Source organism: Pyrus communis, chromosome 2, assembly GCF_041283825.1.
Source record: "Pyrus communis isolate YQ-2024b chromosome 2, ASM4128382v1, whole genome shotgun sequence".
In the NCBI taxonomy this organism is placed as follows: domain Eukaryota; kingdom Viridiplantae; phylum Streptophyta; class Magnoliopsida; order Rosales; family Rosaceae; genus Pyrus; species Pyrus communis.
The window spans coordinates 29360253-29382419 of NC_142566.1; the positions used below are offsets into that span (position 1 = coordinate 29360253).

General features: G+C 38.5%; 3 protein-coding genes across 6 annotated transcripts; 2 read left to right on the forward strand and 1 right to left on the reverse strand.

The window, feature by feature from the left end:
* The first annotated feature begins 8587 nt into the window (after positions 1–8587).
* LOC137747625 (E3 ubiquitin ligase BIG BROTHER-related) lies at positions 8588–14355 on the forward strand. Its single transcript, XM_068487766.2, has 7 exons — positions 8588–9053; positions 12568–12907; positions 13016–13056; positions 13176–13217; positions 13301–13422; positions 13509–13617; positions 14015–14355. Exons 1-7 carry the CDS (start codon positions 8793–8795, stop codon positions 14060–14062), a joined length of 963 nt encoding a protein of 320 aa, XP_068343867.2. The 5' UTR covers positions 8588–8792; the 3' UTR covers positions 14063–14355.
* Positions 14356–18581: 4226 nt separating this feature from the next.
* LOC148698904 (uncharacterized) lies at positions 18582–19100 on the forward strand. Its single transcript, XM_088679370.1, has one exon. The coding sequence runs from the start codon at positions 18582–18584 to the stop codon at positions 19098–19100; it is 519 nt and encodes a 172-aa protein (XP_088535496.1).
* Positions 19101–20331: 1231 nt separating this feature from the next.
* LOC137748786 (uncharacterized) lies at positions 20332–21992 on the reverse strand. Of its 4 annotated transcripts, none has more exons than XM_068488971.2 (6): positions 21843–21992; positions 21594–21677; positions 21229–21307; positions 20903–21105; positions 20702–20774; positions 20332–20587 (listed from the first exon to the last, which is right to left on the reverse strand). In XM_068488971.2, exons 1-6 carry the CDS (start codon positions 21915–21917, stop codon positions 20436–20438), a joined length of 666 nt encoding a protein of 221 aa, XP_068345072.2. In that variant the 5' UTR covers positions 21918–21992; the 3' UTR covers positions 20332–20435. The 4 variants fall into 4 exon arrangements, with proteins under 4 accessions (XP_068345072.2, XP_068345071.2, XP_068345070.2 ...); XM_068488970.2 differs by having other exon boundaries at positions 21229–21310; XM_068488969.2 differs by having other exon boundaries at positions 21837–21964.
* Between the last annotated feature and the right edge of the window lie 175 nt (positions 21993–22167).

A 22167-nucleotide genomic window follows, 5' to 3' on the forward strand; every position in this document is an offset into this window, starting at 1 on the left:
TGCCGCGTGGGAGGTGTGGCCGCCTTACTGATAAACTTATATTTATATATATTTTATATCAAATTCACTTGTCTTTTCTTAGTTAGTTCCTTATATTTTTGAGTTATTTACTTTGTTTTTGTGTTTTGTAGGATTTGTCAAGCAAAGAAAAGAAAAATAGCACAAGTGGGATTTTAAGTAACAAATTCGTCAAAACTGCCTGTGCAGGTCAGCTGACTTTGGAAGCAAGTTACGGACAGATCAGAATGAATTAGAGAATGAGCCTTATACGGTTGGAAAGCTACAAATGTCTATTTTCTGGAGCATTTTGTGGATTGTTAATATCATTTTTCTACAAGAAGTTATGGCCGTTTTAACACTGAAAGGTTCCCAAGAAGCTGAGCAGTTTGTAACTGACAAGAAAGCATTGAAAGCAATAAATCCAATAATTCTAGTAGCCAAAACTGATGCAATCAAGAACAAACCAGCTGACACCTATTCAAATATCAGAGGAAATGGAATTAAAGATGAGGATTAAGAGGGAGTAATTGGCATAAAGGCTACCCAACGAGTTACAATTGTTTTACATTTCCTCTCACTTATTGTCATCACTAAATGGCTATTAGTGGGTGAGTTAAGGAGAAGGAAATGATGCAGCAAGATTTGGTTTAAAAGTAGCATTGGGGAAGGAAGGAAAGGGGGAGAGCCTTAGTTGATTTCTTTCGGTTCTATTTTCTCAAACTCATGTCTATCTTTTGTTTTAACTTAAGGATTGTGTAACTAAATTTTTAGTAGTTAGGGGCTGTTTGTAGCCCCTAATATGATTGCAATTTTGTTATGACATTTCGTTTGAATTACTTTTATGAATGGATGAAAATTGATTCACTACTTGTCTCATTGATGAATTCTTTATGTGTTTTCTACGGATGCATACTTAGTAAGCATATCTAGGATTCTAATGCTATGAATTTGTGTGTGCCTGCCCTTGTCAAATGAGGACCTACATATATTCTAGAGTAGTACTTGTTAATTGCGATTAACATGTGAACCAATTTCTAGGATAAGTAAGACAATGCCAGTACTTACGATGCCTTGTGATGACTCAAACTCTTTTCGTTCTTAATAATTTCTACTTGTTAAATCTATGAACACACCATTCTAGATTGCATGTTAGGGACTAAGTTAAGTTGAAAATGCCATTCTCTTAACATACTACATAAGAAAAAGTAATAGGTTGAGTTCTAACATTGAGCCAACTTGAGCATCTTCATTCGGAAATAGAAGGAATTTGAATGAAACATAACATGTTTGCATGATTATTTGGTGGTGGATAGCAATTCCCCTAACTCGTTTTTCTTAATTTGTGAACTACTTAAAAATCTGTTTTTGTCCTGTTTTTGTTCGATTTAATTTAAATAGCAAATCAACTCCAAAAATCCCAAAAATTTGTGTGAGTGTAGCTCTGTGTGTCTAGTATCTGCATATAAAATTTCGTAGACTTTAGATAATTGTAAATCGGTCTAATAATTATTTTTCTGTGGCTGGTCAGTAGGGATAACAGCCCAGTTTTTGTGATATTTTAAGTAGTTAGATAAAACAATCTTCTGTGGGAAAGACCCTTATTTTCATATGCTACAATTGACAAATATTATTGTTAATAAGGAAAATTAATAGGACATTTGTGTGCTACCTTGTGGTGTGCTTTTAATCCTATCACTTACTCTTGGGGATAGTTTGGCCTTCCAAGGCGATGTTACAGCGTACTTTAGGTACGTCGATCCTTGCAGGTGCATTTGTAGAGGGGTATATGTGATCTCGTCACCTTTGCTAGATCAGTAAAAGCATCCGACATGCTTTGAGTAATGATTTGAAGATCTAGAATACGATGCATTTCATTTTCAGACTGAGTAGTGTGAGGATCTAAATGAGACATAATTGGAGTATACCACAACAATTCGTAGCGTTCTACAGGAACGTTAACGTTCTTATCCCTTAACGATGAGAAGATTGTCTCATCGAAGTGACAATCTGCAAAACATGCAGCAAATAGATCTTCTGTCAAGGACTCTAAGTAGAGAATAATTGATGGCGAATCATAACCGACGTAGATTCCATTTCTTCTATGAGGACCCATTTTGGTACGTAATGGCGGCACTATTGGCATATAAACTACGCACTCAAGCACATGTAAATGCGAGATGTCAAGCTCGTATCCAATAACCAATTGTAACAGTGAATGAGATTGGGTAGCGGTGGGCCTTAGACGGACCAACATAACTGCGTGTAATATTGCATAATCGAGGCAGATACCGGCAATTTGGTTCACATAACCAAAGTCCAAGCTATCAATTGAAGGCACTTTATGAAAGCTTCTGCCATGCCGTTTTGGGTGTGAAGATGGAGTACATGATGTTCAACATCAATCCCATTAGACATGCAATAATCGTCAAAAGTCTGTGATATAAACTTTCTAGCATTATCTAATTGAATAAACTTGATCAGATAATCAGGGTGGTGAGCCCTAAGCTTAATAATTTGTGCTAGGAGTTTCGCAAATGTAGCGTTGCATGTGGACAATAAACAAACATGTGACCAATGTGTCGATGCATCAACCAACACCATAAAGTATCTAAATGGTCTGCACGTTGGTTGGATAGGTCCACAAATATCCCCTTGAATCCTTTGAAGAAACTTAGGAGGGCTGTGAATAATCTTTGTACTTGAGGGTTGAGTATTCAACTTCCCTAAAGAACAAGCTTTGCAAGACGGGAATCCAATGTAGAGAGGTAAATGATGCCCATGTGATAATTTGAGGATACGGCGCATCATGTCACATCTGGGATGTCCCATATGGCCATGCCAAAGTAGCAAAGTGTTCTGGAACCCAGGCACAGCGCTAGCCAAATTGTGGGCCTTTATGCCGTAAATGGTTGTAATGTACAACCCACTTGGGAGATGTTCTAGCTTTTTGTGAATACGCTTCTGGCCATACTCGTAAAAAGTGATACAAAGAAATTCAAAACCATTCTCTAAAATGGTTTCAACATGATATTGATTATCTCGAATATCTTTAAAGCTCAGCAACGTTCTTCCTGAACATGGAGAATAGAGGACCTCTTTAATGGTTAAGACAGTACCATTGGACAACACTGTACAAGCCTTTTCGTATCCTTCAATCTGGTTGCATGAGCTTGAGAGAGTTGTCAAAGGTGCATTTTTAGGTATGAAGTTAGTAAAATAGTGTCGCTCACGCAATATGGTGTGTGTGGTAGCACTATCAGCCAGACAATTAACTTCCCCACTAGTCATACATAGGAATAAATTAATTGAATTGGTCACATACATAAATATAATTCTATTCATTCAATTAATCAATCGAGAAATAATATCCATAAAATAATTTCGGCCACTAAGTGTAAAAACAAACAAAAACATGTCCAGAAAAATAAAACTTTATTCTTCCATAGGAACAGATGTCTCCTGAAAATTTGATATCTATATGGATGAAGTAGCATCTTTGGGATGTTCCACATGGGCAAAGTTAGACTCACGACAGGAATGATACTTGGCAATGGCCTTGGGGTAGCTCGGCATACCCGTGACTAATGATCCTTTGATCCACAACGGTAACATATGTCCAGTTCAGGGGAAGTCAATTGAACAGTAGCTTTTCCCTTGTTCTTGAAGTTTGGGGCCTTATGGACAATGATTTGACGATTTGGGGTCAAATTTCCTCCCTTAGGTGGGCCTTGGCTCTGTGAACCTTAGACCAGTGGGTGGGCTTGCCCCCCATTACCATGGCCACGATGATTCTTTTGTCATTTATGGCTACTAAGAATTAGTCGTATGCGCTTCAGGCGGAGTGTTCCAAACTGGTTCTACTGAGATTAAATCCAAAAATTTGGTGAACCTATGTGCTCTGTATTGGTGCTGCAGGATAATATTGGTGGCATTGAAGGTCGAATAGGTCTTCTCCAGGAGATCCTCATCTCTTAAGTCAACTTTACAGAACTTAAGCAGTGATCAGATTCTGCAACCTTTAGAGTTGTATTCATTCACAGACTTAAAGTCTTGGAAGCATAAATGCTGCCAATTGTCTTGTTTTAGGCAAGTAAATGTCTTTCTGGTGATTGAAAGGGTCAGACAGAGTAAGCTAGAGGGTGCGTGGATCCTTATCAGCAAGGTTGTAAAACCCCTCCCCAAATTCTTTGTAATTTTATACCAAATATTGATGAAATGACAATTTTACCCCCATAATCTTACCCTATTTGGATCCCTTTTCAGATTTCTCCCCCCTTTCTGCTTACCAAGTGGTAGCCCACTAACTCATCTCTATTTCTCTCTCAGCTCAACTCTCTATCTCTCTCACACACTTACACTTTCTCGTACTTTCTCTCTCTCATTTTCCCTGCGACACCCAACCACCCAAAGAAAACCCAACCTAGGTCCGGCGAGCCCACGAGTCTCGAGCAAAGATCCGGCCACCATTCGACGTTATCAAGGTACGAAATCCCTTCCCCTTGTCCATACTTTCTTTTTTGTAGTTAGATCGTAGGGTTTAGTGGTCAAACAACAGCGACCGGAGCTCGGGAGGCTCCGACTTTCTTCCCTACCAAGAAACAGGCTGACTAGACCTAACCCATGGAGCCTAAAACCTTTGAAATCCCAAAACCAAAACCCTTGTTAGTTTAGGTCTTTAGGTCATATAGGACTCAGGCCTTAGGCCCATTAACCGTAAATCCAAACCCATTTAGTTTTTATTTATTTTCTTTTTAAAAAACCTAAAGGCACTTGGGTCGGGCTTTCAAGCCCAAGCCCTTTATATGCAACCAGGGCCCTTGGCCCATTGAACCCAAACCCTTTTCCCTTGGGTCGGGTTACCAGCCCATTAACCCAAAGCCTAAGCCCAAACCTATTGGACCCAAGCCCAAAAACCCAGGCCCAAATCCGATCCAACCCAACAGCCCAGCCCGCGTGAACTTACGTGTGGCCGGTGCGTGGAGCACACGCACCACCATCCACTGCGGTGCCTACGAATTTTTTGACGACCCACAGCTGCACGTGCCCGCTGGAGCCCCCACCTTACGGCAGCTCGTGAGGGTGCGTGGGGGTACCCGAGGTCTCCCTCTATGTTTTCCGATGTCCTGAATCAATTTATGACGTTCCTTTTTTGAAATTCAATCATTTAAGTATAGTTTTATTAATTGGATCATTTATGTGCTTAGGTGCAATTATTAGCTGCGTTTCCGTTCTTCCTATTTCGTACGGCTCTTCGACAATGGAGTATCAGTGAATGAACCCCATCTAAATGCATGTTTTAATAATAGAAATACATACATGAAAAGCATGATTTAATGGTTACATTTATGAAACGTTTTATGAGTAAATTAGATTTACATTATATGATTATCATGCTTACTGAGAATACTTTGGAATACCATACTTTATCGAAATTATGTTCTTTGTAGTATATATGATGGATGACTATATACTATTTATGAACATGTTTTTACACTTCTTTATAGCGTATATGATGGATGACTATATGCTATGAAGATGTTTTGAGATATATGTACCTATGTTTGGAAATACTATGTTAAATGATTTTGTGCGTATCTAGTGGTCACTGTTCTGCCTATGGGTGAGGGAGATATATGGCTTCAGGCTGAGGGAAATATATGTAGATGGCTTTGGACCGAGAAATACTGATACTGATACTGATACCACCAGTTAGCACATTACATACAAGATATGTTTCATGAAAGGTTTTATGGCATGCTAGGGTTTTCGGAAAACCTATTACATATTATGCTATTGAGTTTTCATAAAACTTTGGGGGTTAGTATGTTGATAACTGTTTCAATATTATTTATATATATATATATATATATATATATATATATATATCAACTTGGTCCACTCATGTTTGTTTTGCGCCCCTTCAGGACATAGGAACAAGGCTTATGACCTGCGCTACAAGGCTTTCCCCTACCAATGATATTGTGCCATCATCTCTGCTTTGACATCATTGTAATAACATCTTCCATTGTATTCTGAATTAGATGTATGCTCTAAACATGTCATGCACTATCACTATCTTCACGCATAAATGAATAGTCACTTCTTATTATTTTGCTACAATTCATAAACATTACATCATACCCTAGTAGTTTTTTTTTCAACGATATGTGTTGAATATTAGTATATTATTTTATATAGTTTGAATGAAATTTATATGCATGTTTTACATGTTCTCAGCATATGCATTCATTAAATGGCTTACGTCACCCTCGGGTGTCGGCCAACATGTGGCCATCCCGATGTCCCCTAGACAATGAGATCGGGGCGTGTCAGAGGTACTTGGTCTGTAATGCATCATGGATGTGTCTTCGAATGAAGATCATAACACTAGTTTTCTCAGCTTCGTCGATGAGTTCATCGTTGATAGGTTCCTCAATGATGGCTCTAATACCTTTTACGGTTAGATGAAGCTTTACATCTTGAACCCACTTTAGGTAGTTTCTTCCAGATACTTCCAGAGCGGTGAAATCGAGCTTGTTCAAGTTCGACATGTCCCTAAAACAGAGGGTTCAAAAATGTGGTTAGTCATATGGAAAGCCATAAGCATACATCGTAGAGCATTCGGGTTTTATAGACATGTATAAGTTTAATTTAAGCATGAAAGCTACAGGTTTCATGTGGTAAGTTTTGAATGAAAACTTTGGGCTTCAAATGCACTAAACATGAAACTATAGGTTCAATTTAGTTTTATGAACGATTAGTTCATAAAAGAGAAGTTCCTGTAAGAACACAGAATGCAATATATTGATTGAAGTGTAGTGGATTTGAGTTGATTCGGGAACTCAAGTGTGAGAGTTTCGGGACAACGAAAGGATGTCAACGGTTCAAAGTATAAAAATAAATTATTAAATCGTTAATGTCCAAAAGTGATCTTCAGGTCAATCATTTTAGATTAATTATCAGATTAATGGACTGCTAGTCACTTTTAATTAATTCAATAGATCGAGACCAAACGGGGTCAATCGTGGAAGCAAAATAATCACAGATGAATCATATTAGCTTCGGTTGGCGATAAATTAAGTGATAATTAAATTAGAATTAATTAGCGTAAATCAAAGTCCCCATGTGCATGATTTAGAACGTGGAGGTGCCAAAAATTGGCATTGGGTCGAAAAAATAACTAGGCCCAGCCAAAAGTGGGTTGGCTGCGATGTGGGGACAGGCCCTGCAGCACAGCTGCAGGCCTCTGGGCCGTGTGGTATGAGTGAGCCTAACAGTAAAAGCTGCTGGTTTGGGCCAAAAAAAAGGCACGGGGCAAGCCCAGCCCAAGATTAGCTTGCAGGTTAGTGCAGGGTGGCCCAGCTGAGGCTGGCTCCTGGGTTTTTAGGTCAGGCAGGTCAAGCCCAGCAGCGCAAAGGCTGCTGACGAATTGGGTCGAACGGAGGCGAAGCCCATCAAGCGACATGCGCTTGTTGCAGGTAGGCATGTGGCACGGGACAAAGCTCAGCAGCATAAGGCTACTGACAGGTTGGGCCGGGGACACGCAGATGGGTCCAAGAAGAGCTGCAGACCTTCTTAGGAGTTGGGTTGGGCTGTAGGCCTGTGTAACCCTACCAGGCCGAAGGCCTGGCGTGTCCATGTAGGCGCAATAAAGCCCAAAGAGCTGCTGCCATGGTCTAGGCGTTAAGATAACATTGTCTTGGTGGTGTGCTCCATCTGGTTGGGCTGTAAGCCAACTGTGGTGGTCGGCGATGGTGCCATCGCTGGCATGGCGGCGAGCCGCATCTATGCCGCATAATTCCCAAATTTTTTTTTTCTGACTTTCTAGCATTTGTGAAAAACCCAAATTGATTCCAATTTATTTATATGCTTTGACTCACAAATTCCACGTAACAAAATAATAATTGCCTAATGCATGAAACATGTATATATTGACAAATATATGAATCATATACAATATATATATATATATATATATATTGACAAATATATGAATCATATACAATATATATATATACATATATATATTTATATATATATATATATTGACAAATATATGAATTATATACAATATATTTATATATATATCAGAAGGAAAATATAAATATAGGGGGTTCATGCATGAATGTTTTCATGCTTCATAGACGTTTCAAATATTTTACTTTATTTTAAGCGTACTTGATTGGCAGAAAACAAATAAAAACCTTTGAATTTTGTAGAAGAAAGCATCCTCTTACAATCCTTCAATTTCTTAGCTTTTGGCAAGAGCGTGCTGATAACGTGTTGTAGGTCTAATTGACTAAACTATTCTAAGGAAATAGAGAGGGGGAGGCCGTGGCAATAAGAGAGAGGAAAGAGATTTAATTGTGAGGTGTGTGTTATTTCATCCCATTGTGCCTTTATTTATCCTAGTAGGATAGGTTAAATCTTTACACTAATAGGATTACAACTCTAATATGATAATACATACTAAAATGAATATTTCAATATATCTCTAAATACATTAAAATTTACACAATCACATTCATATTTTAAATATGACATAACCAAACCACTATTTATTTCACAATAATAAAGTCATTTTCCTATAGTTTTTTATTTAAACTTTTGTTGGGACTTTTTTATACCCTTCAACATCCACGACCCATTGACCTCGATTATCCGGCTATTTGACATTCTTGAAATATTCTGTGATCGATCTCCCTCTCCTCTCTTTCCCACTCTTAATCAATTTCGATCTCTGTCCAATTAATCCCAGTTTATTTGGGTTCTCTCTCCACAGTCCATAATCCATGGAGAATTATGACGTCAAATTGGGGTCTGCCGGCGGACTCAAATCCAACAACAATAACAACGTCAGCGAAAAAGAACAAAACCCCTGTTTGAATGAATGCGAAGAACGAGGAGAAGAAGTAAATAGTGAGCCTTCGCAGGAACAGGAGGTGGATCCCTCCTCCTCCTCACCTCCTGTTCCGCTGCCTTCAAGAACTCCCTTCAGTAATCTCAGTCAGGTCGATGCCGACCTAGCCCTTGCTCGAACCCTCCAAGAACAGGTATTCAATTTCTCGTTGCATATTGCTTTGCTTGCTTATTATTTGACGAAGTCTGAAAGTTCAAACATGATTTCTTACTGGTTTTTTCATTTGTTATGTTATGGTTGCAAACAAAGGATTCATGTTCCACTCATTTTTTCTTCCTTAGCAACCGAACTTGGCCTTAGAATGTTAAATCGGTACTTGTTTGATACCCCCTCCGATTTTGTTTCCTCTTTCGTTCACTCAGTGACCAACGGAAATTCCATTGCGGATTGATTCCGATCATCAATCTCCATTAAATGAACAACTTGTGTTTCGGTTTCCATTATAAATTTTAAGATTGTTATGTGATATTTAGAAGGTAAAATACAACCTAAGACATAATTTATAGTTTTCGTACCATTTTTGTTATCTCAATTTTTGTTCGAAGAAACCATTTTTTTTCCGAATTTCAGACCACTCACTTCAGGTCCGCTCACCTAAATCTCCACTGGCACCTCCACCGACATCATCATTAACCCAAGTGTCACTTATGAATTTCTTTCTACTAAAAGAGTGAGGTCCAGGCTTGAAAAGCACACAAGGCATCGTCCTAATGTGCCTTGCAATCGGCAACTTAGAGGCTTTGATGTTGATAGCATCATCTGGGGTAGTGAGATAATGAGTGGGTTGATGAAGAGTTAGGCCTGGTTTGGTACTGATTCTAAAAAAAAGTGGTATAAAAAAAAGCTAGGTGTTGTTTTTGCGTTCGGTAAACATTTAGCTTCAGTTTTTTTTCACAGTTTTGGGTGAAAAAAGCCAAAAACAAGAAGCTGCAAAACCCAGCTTTGAAAAACCGATTTTTTTTCATATCTGTTTTACATAAAAGTTTACCAAACACTATAATACTGTTTTTTTTTTCAAAAGCACTTTTACAAAAAAATTTACCAAACAGTCTGCTGCTTTATTTCACAACTACTTATTCTTACAGCATAGCAGAAGCAACTTTTTTTCAAAGCACAACAATACCAAACTAGCCCTTAGTTGGGGTTAAAGGAGACGACAACAACAACAACAACAACAAAGCCCTTTCCCACTAAGTGGGGTCGGCTATATGAATCCTAGAACGCCATTGCGCTCAGTTTTGTGTCACGTCTTTCATTAGATCCAAGTACTCTAGGGGCTGATTTGGCATTGCTGTGCTTTGAAAAAAAACTGTTTTTGCTGTGCTGTGAGAATAAGTAGCTGTGAAATAAAGCAGCGGAGTGTTTGGTAAACTTTTTCGTAAAAGAGTTTTTGGAAAAAAAACCAAAAAAAAAGCAGTATTATAGTGTTTGGTAAACTTTTATGTAAAATATATGTGAAAAAAAAGCCGGTTTTTCTAAGTTGGGTTTTGCAGCTTCTTGTTTTTGGTTTTTTTTCACCCAAAACTGTGAAAAAAAGTTGAAGCTGAATGTTTACCAAACACAAAAACAGCTCTCAGCTTTTTTCAAAATCACCTCAGTACCAAACCAGGTCTAAGTCTTTTCTTAGAGTATGTTCCAAAGATTAAAGGAGACAATTGGTCAAGGAAATTGGGATTGAATTTGGTTTGCAGGGAATCATTTGGTTCTTTGTGAAAGCCTTCTGGTGGTTTGCTTTTCTTTTTCATTGAAAAGTTTTTAATATTTTTTCTGTGGGAGTTCAATTGTTTAGATCTACCCAAATCATTTTGCAAGGCCGCTTCCTTTTAGTTTGTGTTAGGGTGTTCTTCAGCGCACTGGAGTTGTCTTTTTCTTTTCCTATTTCTGTTTGGGGTGGTTTGCTTGACCACACTTTCTGTTGTTTCTACTTCTTTCCACTTTTAACATATATATATATATATATATATATATATAGACTTCAATTGTTTAGCATTACATATCTGACGATGATTATAGATGCCCTTTCCTCTCTATCCGATCTTATATATATATAGACTTCAATTGTTTAGCATTACATATCTGACGATGATTATATATGCCCTTTCCTCTCTATCCGATCTCATCAAAGTACACACTCACTTCCTTTTGAAGAATCAAAGGGTTCAACATTTAGCAAAACTTGATTGCTGAGTGGTTCTCTCATTAGCTTTAAACTCCCTTGCAGACTAGTGCCCAAATTCTTGTGTGCATGACACTGCATTTTGAAGACCCTGATTTTCTGGGGTTGTAATAGTAGGGTTCGCTTGGGACTTCTTATGTAGGAAGCACATTCCAGAAGCAATCTCAAACAGGCCCGTCGTTGGGTTTAGGAGGTTGTGTCTATGGATGGATAAGGTGGTGAGCTATGGTGGTGGTGGAACCTTTTGAACAAGCTAGCCTGAACTTAGGGAGGGCAGAAGTACAAAAAGGGAGTACGAAAATTGTTCCCTTGATCATTACATCGAACCACATCTTTGAAAATGATGGTCCTCTGCAATTCTTCCGCTTTGTATTCCTTTCAGGTTCTTGCCTAGGGGTTGAGGATGAAAAATCCATGTTTACAATTTCCCTTCTATTATGTTTTTCCTAATCACAAACAAAGATTTGAATGTTGATTTCCGAGGATTTGACCTTTGCTAAATACTCATCAATTGCCTTCCTTATTGCTTTTGTAATCTTGACTCAAAGCTTCAACTCTCCTTGAATGTTCTGCATTTATAACCATTATAATTGATTAAACAAAAAGAATTTGGAAGGAAAAGGAGGTTATGTTGTTCAGGTACCAAATTGATGCAGGACATACAAGGTGAATGTTGCTTTGGGACATGGTGGGTTTTAGACGGCAGAAATTTTGTTAATCAAGAGAGGTATAGAGAAGGAAACGATCTAGGGTTGTTGTAAGATAGAGCAAGTAGATAGGTGGAGAAGAATGTAGAGGAGAAAGAGGGCAAAAACAGTTTCCCCAAGCCTTCAACAAATCCTTCATTGTGATTTCAAATCTCCTTTTGGCTTACAAATAGCCTTGTTTATAGGCTTCAAATAGGACTTTTAATAACTTCTAAACATAGCAAAAAGGCCCTTAAAACCGCAAAAATACTTCATTAGATATTACACAAATATAAAAAGACTCATCATATACAAAAGACATTAAATAGTAAAATATTGTAATTTTGCTAGGAGCCAAATACATACTCGCAATAAAGCTTCATACTTGCTCAAAAAGAGAAGCAGCTTATTATCAACTCTTTGATTTTTTTTTTCCTGTCTTTTTTTGGGTGTGGCAAAGGTTATCAACTCTTAGATTGTGTGCTTGACTTATTTGTTTATTTGTCTATTTCGTATTGACCGACTCTTAGACAATTATTGACATTTCATTTTAGACCAGAAAGAACTTATCATTAGATTTTTGGCCCAGTGGGATTTTAGTCTTGTATTTTCAAAGAAGGATATTTTCTATCAAGCTATAGGTATTGCATCATTCGATCTTAATGTGAATGCTGTTCATTATCAATCTTATCTATAACTATAAGTGGTCGTGGTTGTTTTTGGAGAGGTTTTGTTTGATCTGGTTGTTCATGTAATCTTATTGCCGTTGTTTGTCTATTGAGTAGGAAAGGGCATACATGATGCTACGAATGAACAATGAAGGTAGTGATTATGGAAGTTGGGAAGCTGGAAGTTATGTGCATGAGGATGATGATGATTTCAATGAATTTGATGACGATGCTGATGATAATGATGATGAGGAGCAATATGATGGAACTGAGGTTGACAATGATGAAGATGCATTTAATTTGCATGCTCATGATGATGCTGGAGAGGATGATAACCCCATTGTCGAATATGGTCCGGCTGTTTTTTCAAGTGATGAGGCCTATGCAAGAGCCCTGCAGGATGCTGAAGACAGAGAGATGGCAGCTAGACTGATGGCACTTTCTGGGATCAATGACCGTGAGTGCTTGTGACTGTTTAGAGTTGTCGTATTTTTATATCATCTCATTTTGAAGTCCTTGAAATTATGCAATATTTAATGTTTCTGGTATCTTATTTTCGTTTCAGGTGAAGTAGAGGACACAGAGGAACATGGTGGTAACTCTCAGGTAACAATTTGTTGCTTGTATGCTGAGATTAGTATGATGACTGAGACTCTTCTAGAAGGCAGTAGCAGCTTGCTGTCCTCTGCGTCAACCTTTTTTTCTCATCTAGTTTTGGTTTGTAGGATACATGGGAGGAGATTGACCCAGATGAACTTTCATATGAGGTAACGTGGCTCTAAATTCTAATGCTTCCAGTAGTGCATTTACCTTTGGGCTTGTTTCCATGACTTTTATATAACTATATCAGGAGTTACTTGCATTGGGCGAAGTTGTTGGAACTGAGAGCAGAGGGCTCTCAGCTGATACTATCGCCTCATTGCCTTCAGTAAGCTACAAGACAGGAAGCAGTCAGAATGGGAGCAATGAGTCGTAAGCACATAACAAATTCCTTAGTTTTATGTACTTTATTGAGTGTTGTGTGTGAGGTTTATTTTAAAGTTTTACTTCTGTTTCAGGTGTGTCATTTGTCGGTTGGACTTCGAGGATGGTGAGAATTTGACAATACTATCCTGCAAACATTCCTATCATTCTGAGTGCATAAATAATTGGTTGACAATAAACAAGGTACGATTTTGAAATTTCATGTTTCTTTTCACTGGCAATTCAATGTTGCTTACTCTGTTATAATCTGTTCATGTAGTTTATAATTTCTTCATTCTTTCCAAAATAAATTATTATTTATCATGTTCTTTTTTCACATGCTCTGACATCAAAACTTAAACCAGTTAAAATATTGTGATATTAATATGCATATGGCAGTAGTTGTGGCTATGGTCAAAATTTGTATGATGTTGTATTCGCGGTTTTTGGTTGTACATTGAAATTTTCCGTAATTTTTTTGCTTTTAGTTGAGGCATTGGTGATTTCTTATTAGAGTAGCCATGTTGAAATTGTGTTTGCATGTGTGCTTGTGGATAGAGACAAAAAACAAAAGGGACATTCACTTGCTATGTTACTGCAGGTCTGCCCTGTTTGCAGCGCTGAAGTTTCCACATCTGGAAACAGCTAGCAGAATTTGTGGACCATCTTTACTTGCAAATCTAAACGACCATTTGTACAAGTCGGTGCACAACGGTTAGAGTAGAGCCCTTGTATTGTTATTCATATTGCGGTCTCCTTCACTTACGAAAATATTCTATCCAACCATTTAGATTAGATTACAATGCTTGTATTATATGAGAAACATTGTGGTCAGGTTTTGGTTACTTGTTAGTTTTCTGGATTACCCTTATGATACAAGATGATGGTCAATTAATTCCCCCAGTACTCTTCTATTTGATATTGAAATTTGTAAGCCTGTAAGTTTTCTGGATTCCCCACCCTTTTTTTACGGCCATGCTTGTCTATTTGTTTGTATGTATGCATTGATAGTAGTTGCGAGTTGAGTTCATCATTATGAATCCAAATAAAATGAAATTGAATTGAATGTGCCACATTGGATAGTGGATACTATATCAAATGAGCTATGTAATTGAATTAGCTTATTACTAAATTTACCCTTTAGAAAATAAAGTGTCAATATCTGCCTCTCAGTCTGTCATGTTATGAAGCAGGATGTCGTCCTACATATTTTTACACAAAGTCTTTTGGATTTCCTACTTTTTCTTTGTTCAAACTCATCTCGTGTTTTCATTATTTTGCTGATTTTGTTGAACAAGCATTATCCTACTATTTTGAGTTTGAGTGTCTGCTTTTAGAGCACTTCCAGCGTGCTCTTTAGTCCGGTGGACAGGAAACATTTGCAACCCAATCTCTTCCCAAACTAGCTTCAGTTCATGTGGGCAAATGGGCTAAAGAGGAGCTCGTGGGAGAGGGCAGGTGGGAGTCCAAGGCCTGTGCGCCTGAGGGGGATTGATGTAAGGTTGATGTCAGTCACATTAAAAAATTGTGTTAGGCATGTGCATAACACGTGCGCGTGGGGGCGCGTTACCGACAAGATTTCAGGTTGTGGGGCCACAGTTCACATTGTGTATTAGCCGTTACTGGGTGCAACGTGGCACCCTCTTGGCCGTTGGATTTCAAAGGCTCTTTTTTTTTCTGGACTATTCGATTTCCAATGGTAAAAAAAAAATAAAAAATCCCCCAACTACTAGATGATGTGGCACAATTTGAGTCGTTCGATTCCAGATCAACGGTCCATGTTTTTCGACTTTAAAAATAAAAAATAAAAAAAGAAAAAAAGAAAAAAATTCTGATATGTTACCATTATGCCACGTGTTACAATCCAGAGGGTTGGATTTCAAATTTTTTGTAATCCAACGGTAGAAATTAATTAAGTTAATAAAAAATTTAAAAAATGTTAAAATTAATATAAAATCCGAATTTTATATATAAAAAAAAATTTATTTTATTTTTTTATAAATACCTTATTATTATCTTCCACCTTACACCACACTTTCATATTTTCCTCAACGATTCTACAAAGGTAATGACACGTGCCGCGACGGAATTTGATAAAAATCTTATCGAAAACTATCACCAAAAAATTGTACTTTCGGATAATGACATGTGGCGTAACGAGACCGGTTAAAAATCCTATCCGAAATTACAAATAAAATAATTTTTTATTATTTTATAAAATAAAAAATATTAATATTTTATTGCCTATTGCCATGGCTATTCAGTTTAGGGGTGGAGATGCAAAAAACAATTACTATTCATTAAAGACAGTTACTATTAAGTGAAGGGGATTCAATTGCTAATTGCCATGGGGGCCTTTCCACATTGGAAGTGCTCTTATACATCAAGGAATGCAACTCAGGCGGCACTTTGATGATATCCTATCTTTTGTTAAAAGACGTTGACACTTTTACTCATTTTGGTTCAAATTTCATCCATGTGAGAACAGAAACCGATTGACCCATGTGTGAATAGAAACCTAACCTGCGGGCGACCTTTTTGTCTAGGGATTTTGACCGAGCTGAAGAGAATTTAGTAGCTCGTGAGGTTAAGCTATAAAGGGAGATTAAAGAGCTGAAGAACAAGAATGCAAAGTTGGAAGAACAACACCAGTTTGATCAGTTGGAAATGCTCAAAGTTGCGAATGAGCGAAATGTTGCAAACTAGAGATACGAAAAGTTGTTGCAAGAGATGAAGTGGGGAGTTGGAGGAGATGATAACGATGCCGTTATGAAGCTGATGAGGAAGTGCAGAGGTTGTGAAAAAGAAGCTTGAGGTTCTACTTGAACGGGAATATTCGGAAACGGAGAGAGAAGACTTTCGGGGATAGAGGAGAAAGCAAATAAATTGTGGAATGTAAGGTGTCGGGATGCAGGACATAGGGAAGGAACCAGAGGTAATGATGTATGAAAGTTTTTTAAAATTATGACTTCGGGTATTATATTGGGATAAAAAAACTTTATGTACCAAATGTTGAAAACTAAATAACTTCAGGATAGTCAACTAAGATTAACCCTATAATGAAATACATATGTATGGATGTGTCATCGATACACGTTCCTCGAAATGAAGGTTTTTGGTGCGACTTAGGGTTAGGGTTTTTGTAAATTTTTTCGGCGGTGTGTGGTTTCTGCAATATTTTTAGGCTGTGCTACACCGAGTGAGAGGGTTTGGATTTGGTGTGAGTATGGTAGTGCAAATCAAGGGCTGCTGTGAGTGTGGTGCGAGTGCGCTGGGGTTTTTATCTGCTGGGATGGCGGCGGACCGTGTGCGGAAGGACTTGGAGGAATTAGGGTCTAAGTTTGACTTGAAATTGCGGTTGACTGAAAAGGAGAAGGAGGGGATTACAATTGATAGGAAGGTTGTGGAAGGGGTTTTGCTAGGGTTTCAATATACTTTGGTTGCGGAAGTGTTTACTTCTAAAGACATGCATGGCAAAGCCTTCATTGATTGTTTTACGTCGTTTTGGCGGGGACGAGAGGGTGTATCCATTCGTGACCTTGGGAATCGTAGGTTCCTAGCAAGGTTTGTTGGACATGGCGATTTGCAAAAGGTGATGGAGGCGGATCAGCCTTGGACCTTTAAGAGTGATCTTGTATTGGTGGCTGATCGTATGGGGACGGGTTTCAATAGATGGGCGCCATTTTCCATTGGTATTTTTTGGGTGCAGATTCATAATGTTCCGCCACTAAGTATGATTGCAGCGGTTGCAGAATCCATTGGAGGGCGTATGGGTTGCATGCAGAAGGTGGATACTTCGGTGAGTAGGGACTACATTGGTAGGTTCTTACGGGTAAAAATCTGCTTCAATGTTTGTGAGCCATTAATGCGTGGGACATTTGTGAACTTCCCAGATGATGGGAAGATTTGGGTGGATTTCAAGTATGAGGCTCTGCTGAAATATTGTCTAATATGTGGGGTTATAGGGCATGCAACTCGAGTTTGTAAGGAATTTTTGGACGCGAAAAGGGCAGATAGTATGGTTGCTGGGAACTTAGACGACAATCTGGTGTACCGTGGCTTGGTTGCGGAGATTGATCTTTGGGGTAATCTGCTACGATCCGGATTCCGAGGTGGGGTTTCTATTGGCTCCAATAAGGGTCGGTGTAGTCCGAGGAGATGGAGGAGGATGATGAGTGATGAGCGGGATGAGACATGGAGAGGTTTGCGTCCTTCATTGGTGGTAGGGATGAGGAGAGATGGCGACTATGAGAGGGAGGGTTCTTCAAATGGTGGCCATAGTGCTACTAGGGAGGATAACGGAATGTTTGATACAGGTGGTTTACCAAGTATAGCCCGGGGGGTACTTCTCTTGCTAATAAAATTCGACGTCAGAAAAAGGAAGAAGAGATGGCGAGAAGGGATAAGGAGGTGGCCTATAATGCGGGGTTAATTGGCCCGGGAGGTGTGGTTGCGGATGCGGCAGTAAATGTTATGCTTAAGGAGTTGCCTGAAGGGGAGGAACGGGTGCATAGGGTGTGTGTATCGCAGGAAAATGGCAAGGAAATCTACTTGAATGTGGAGGTGCATTTACCTGATGGGAGTATTGGGGATATGACAAACATGGGGTTGGAAGACGAACTTGGTGGAGGACATGAAGTGTTGGATCATGATCATTTTGACTTGGCAACCATTATTGAGGCTATCATGAATAAGTCAAAAGGGAAAACGTTCTTTTCAGGAGGTGGAGTATGTGGAGCTTGTGATATGTGTTGAACCAAAAACCAACTGACCATGAAAGATGTATTTATCTGAGGTGGAGGAGATCAGCCTTGAGGGGTCTCCCAAGTTCCTATAAAGCTAATCTACTGGAACTGTCAAGGTATCGGGGGTGACCTGACAGTTGACGATTTGATGGGGCAAAATAGGCTCTACACCCCTGACATAGTGATCTTATTGGAGACAAAAAATTGAAGTAGTCGTTATGTTTATTTGGAAAAAAGGCTTAGGATGGAGTTCATGAATGCTGTTGAGCCAAAAGGAATTGTCGGTGGTATGTGTATTTTTTGGAAGAACTATGATCAAGTGTTACTTGTTAAGTATGCAGATTTCTTTATTGAGGTGGGCATTTATGATGGAAAAAAAAAAAGAAGTGGAGGTTGTTCGCGGTTTATGCAAGTACTGATGACATGAAGATGAGAGATCAATGGAGGTTGTTGTCTCAACAGCTTGAGGTATATAAGGATAAATGCTTTGTCATTGGTGACTTTAATGACATTCTGGATGATTCGGAGAAGGAAGGGGGGAATTATAGGTCTGTGGCTAGTAGAAGGGATTTCAATGGGTTTATTGTTGATAATAGGCTGCTTGACTTGGGATTTGTTTTCACTTGGAGGAATCAAAGGGATGAGGGGCCTATACAACAACGTCTGGACCGTGGTTTAGCAACAAGTGGATGGGTTAGTGTGTACTCGGAGGCGAAAGTTCTACATGAAGTGTTAAAAGGGTCCGATCATGCTATGCTTATTTTGGATATGGACGTTATGTCATTAAAACGATGGAGACAGTTCATTTATGACCCGCGATGGAATAAGGAGAAGGAATGTCACAGCATTGTGGAGGAAAATTGGAGGCATGGTTTTGTGGGCTCCTGTGCTTTTCAAGTGGTGGAAAAGTTAAAATGGGTACATAAGGGTTTGCAAAATTAGCGGCGAACTAAAGGTGGTAATTTGAAGGTACATATTCAATCCTTGAAGAATGACCTTTGAAATGTTTATAAGTCTTCAACTTTTGTGAATGATGAGGTGCGAGGAATGGAAAGGTAGTTAAAGGCTCAGGTTAAAGAGGAAGAAATGTTTTGGAAGCTCAAATCTCGGACTCAATGGATCTAGGTGGGGGATAAGAATACTAAATTTTTTCATGCTCAAACGGCGAAACATCGCCGATGTAATAAAATCATGGGATTGGAGGATGAGCAGGGTATCTGTTGTACCGACCCTAGTAGGGTGGATTTGATTGTAGTGAATTATTTTAGGGACCTCTTCCTCACATGTACACCGAGTTGGGGTTGAAGTAGTTGTTCCTCAGTTGGCTGACATACCATGGCCGTAGCCATGGTTGCCATATATTGTGTGTTGCGCCATGCTTCATCTTCTTCATCAAACTCCTCGTCCTCTCATCTCATTTGCGCCCATTTTTCTTCCAATTCGAAATTGGATGAGGACCCCCAGTTGGAATCCGAAGAGGATCCAAAGTTGGAATTCATGGCAAACTTGAATTGAAAGAGATTGAATTCAAAGGTATAGCCCAATATCCACCCTATTTATAGGCCAAAAAAATTCAAATCCAACGGCTAGCTGACTTCAGTTACCGTTGGATTTGAAAATTTTTTTTGGGCCAAAATTTGAAAAAAAAATATTGAAAAATAATCATTTTGTCCTATAAATTTAAGTTGTTGTAGTTTTAAAATTTAAATAATAAATTATGTTTGACCCTATGGCCTTCGGTTGGAAATGGTAAGAAATATGGTAATGCACTGTTCATTAAAATATTAATTTCTTGAAAGGCTAGAGGGCTAAAATGTGCCCTATGGCCCTCCTTTGGTAGGAGATGACCTTAGTTCTTGAAGCTAGTTTAATCTGAGATAGTCCGGCACAACAAACGCACCCAAACTCCAAAGAGAAAACTATTTCAATACTTTGACTATACTAGGTATGGTATTTTAGGTACATAATCCGAATCAGGTAATGTATATATTAAGAACAATTAATAATTAATGTATCAAATTAAAAGGAACAAGATCAAAATTCAATCCGACTCTGGGGTTTAATAAATAAATCATATTCATAGGGTTTAGCTCCTGGGCGACCCAACCAACTTGCACTTGGTGCCCAATTCTGTTAATTGCTTAATCAACAAGATGGCTAAATCAGATCAGAGTGATTAAAATCCAAAATTAAAGTAATGCATTGTTCGTTTAATTTACAATGAATATTATATATAGTGGGGAATGAAATGAAAGATTTGCGGAAAGGAGAACTAGTCTAATTCCAGACAGGAATGATTCCTTGAGCGGCTAAACGCTTTTCAACCCAAAAGACAATATGTTTTGCCGTTATTTTCTTCTCATCAATGAGAAATGGCTCAACAGTGCTCACTCCTGAGCCATACGAAGACAGAGAAAACCCCTTTGGACCTGCACGTGTACCATATTCTGTTAATGTCACTTTTCTGTAAATTCATTCATTAAATTGTGCACAAACATCAATCAATGAATTGAAGACTTGACAAGGCAAAATGCAAGAGGTACCTGTGAGGACTCCACTGGGGAAGAAGGCCCAAAACGAATAGAAATTGCCCTTCTTTATAAAGGAACCTTCCAGCTGTATATATATATATGTATTCATTTTTCAATCAAACCAGAGTACGTAGTATCAATTATTATAATATGAAAATGCTAGGAACGAACAAACGAAAGTTCAAATACAATTAGTATATATAGGTAGCTGACCCTGTTGTCTTGAAAACATAGCTCAATATCAGAGAGTTCATCTTGAGTTTCGAGTATTGCTTTCAACGGCGGGATAACGTCCTCCACCATCATTTGAGGCAACGCCTTCATTGGGGCTTTTGCAGCAACTTTAGGCTTTGCTGGAGCTGCTGCTTTTTGATCAGCTGTTTTAACCTCCTTTGTACTTGTATCAGCAGCATCAGCTAGTACGTAAAAGGGGCAAAAAGAGTTCACTTTTTACCAATGCTGCCCTACTATAATATGTGTCAGATATAATCACAAGGCAATGAATCCCTGCCATACATTGTGAAAATAGAGCAACTCACCAGTGGAAGTAGATGATTCTTGCAAAGCAAAGCACGCAATATTTCTTTGAGATGCTACCACTTTACTTTTCATCATTTGCTGCTAAAGCAGATGAAACATAACATCCATGAGAAAAAACGATGCAAGATATTTGAAATTGTGTTATGTTTTTGCCTCCTTTTTGTTAGGTTTATTTGGTCTCAAAGCTAAGCCTATAAGCGATGGGAAATGATTTCTACACACTACTTTTCAGATAAAAATCAATCTTATGATTCCTATATATATATATATATATATAACCTCTCACACATACAACTTCGGCAAGTTTTTGTAAATACATAAGTTTGTTTAATGGTAAGAGACGACCAGGAATAGCGGTTCTCACATCATTTGAGGTCTTTCTGCCAAAAGGCAGGCTGGCTGATGGCTTCGGGAGAGCTGAGAATTCTGCAAAATGTTTTCCATTTGGCTGTCGACATTGAAATATTTCTCATCAAGCAATGCTCATGCATGTATCATCCAGTAATGCATAACACATTGATTCTAGTTAATTAGCAAACGCTAGCAAGCATATATATATATATATATATATTTATATGGCATACAATTGAACAACAAAACCATGAACCTGAACCTGTAGAGGAGATGGTTTGGCCAGAGAAAGAATAGCCGAAGCCATGCTTGCTTGGTGGTTAATTTGGAGCTTCATTCGCAAAAGCAAGCCACTGAAATAAAACCATCTTCTCTTGGACTAGGAATAGTAGGACAACAGATAATGATGGCCTATCATTTAACGAATGGCTGAGATTGAAGCTCTTCCATTTTCCCTCATCTCGCTCTCTAACGAATCTCGACTTCCAAATTCGCTGCTTATTTTGGACGTTCGGCCTTTTGGGCCTTACCCTCATTTTCTTAGTGGCCCGATATACATTTTGCTTTTATATTATTATTCAAGGCCG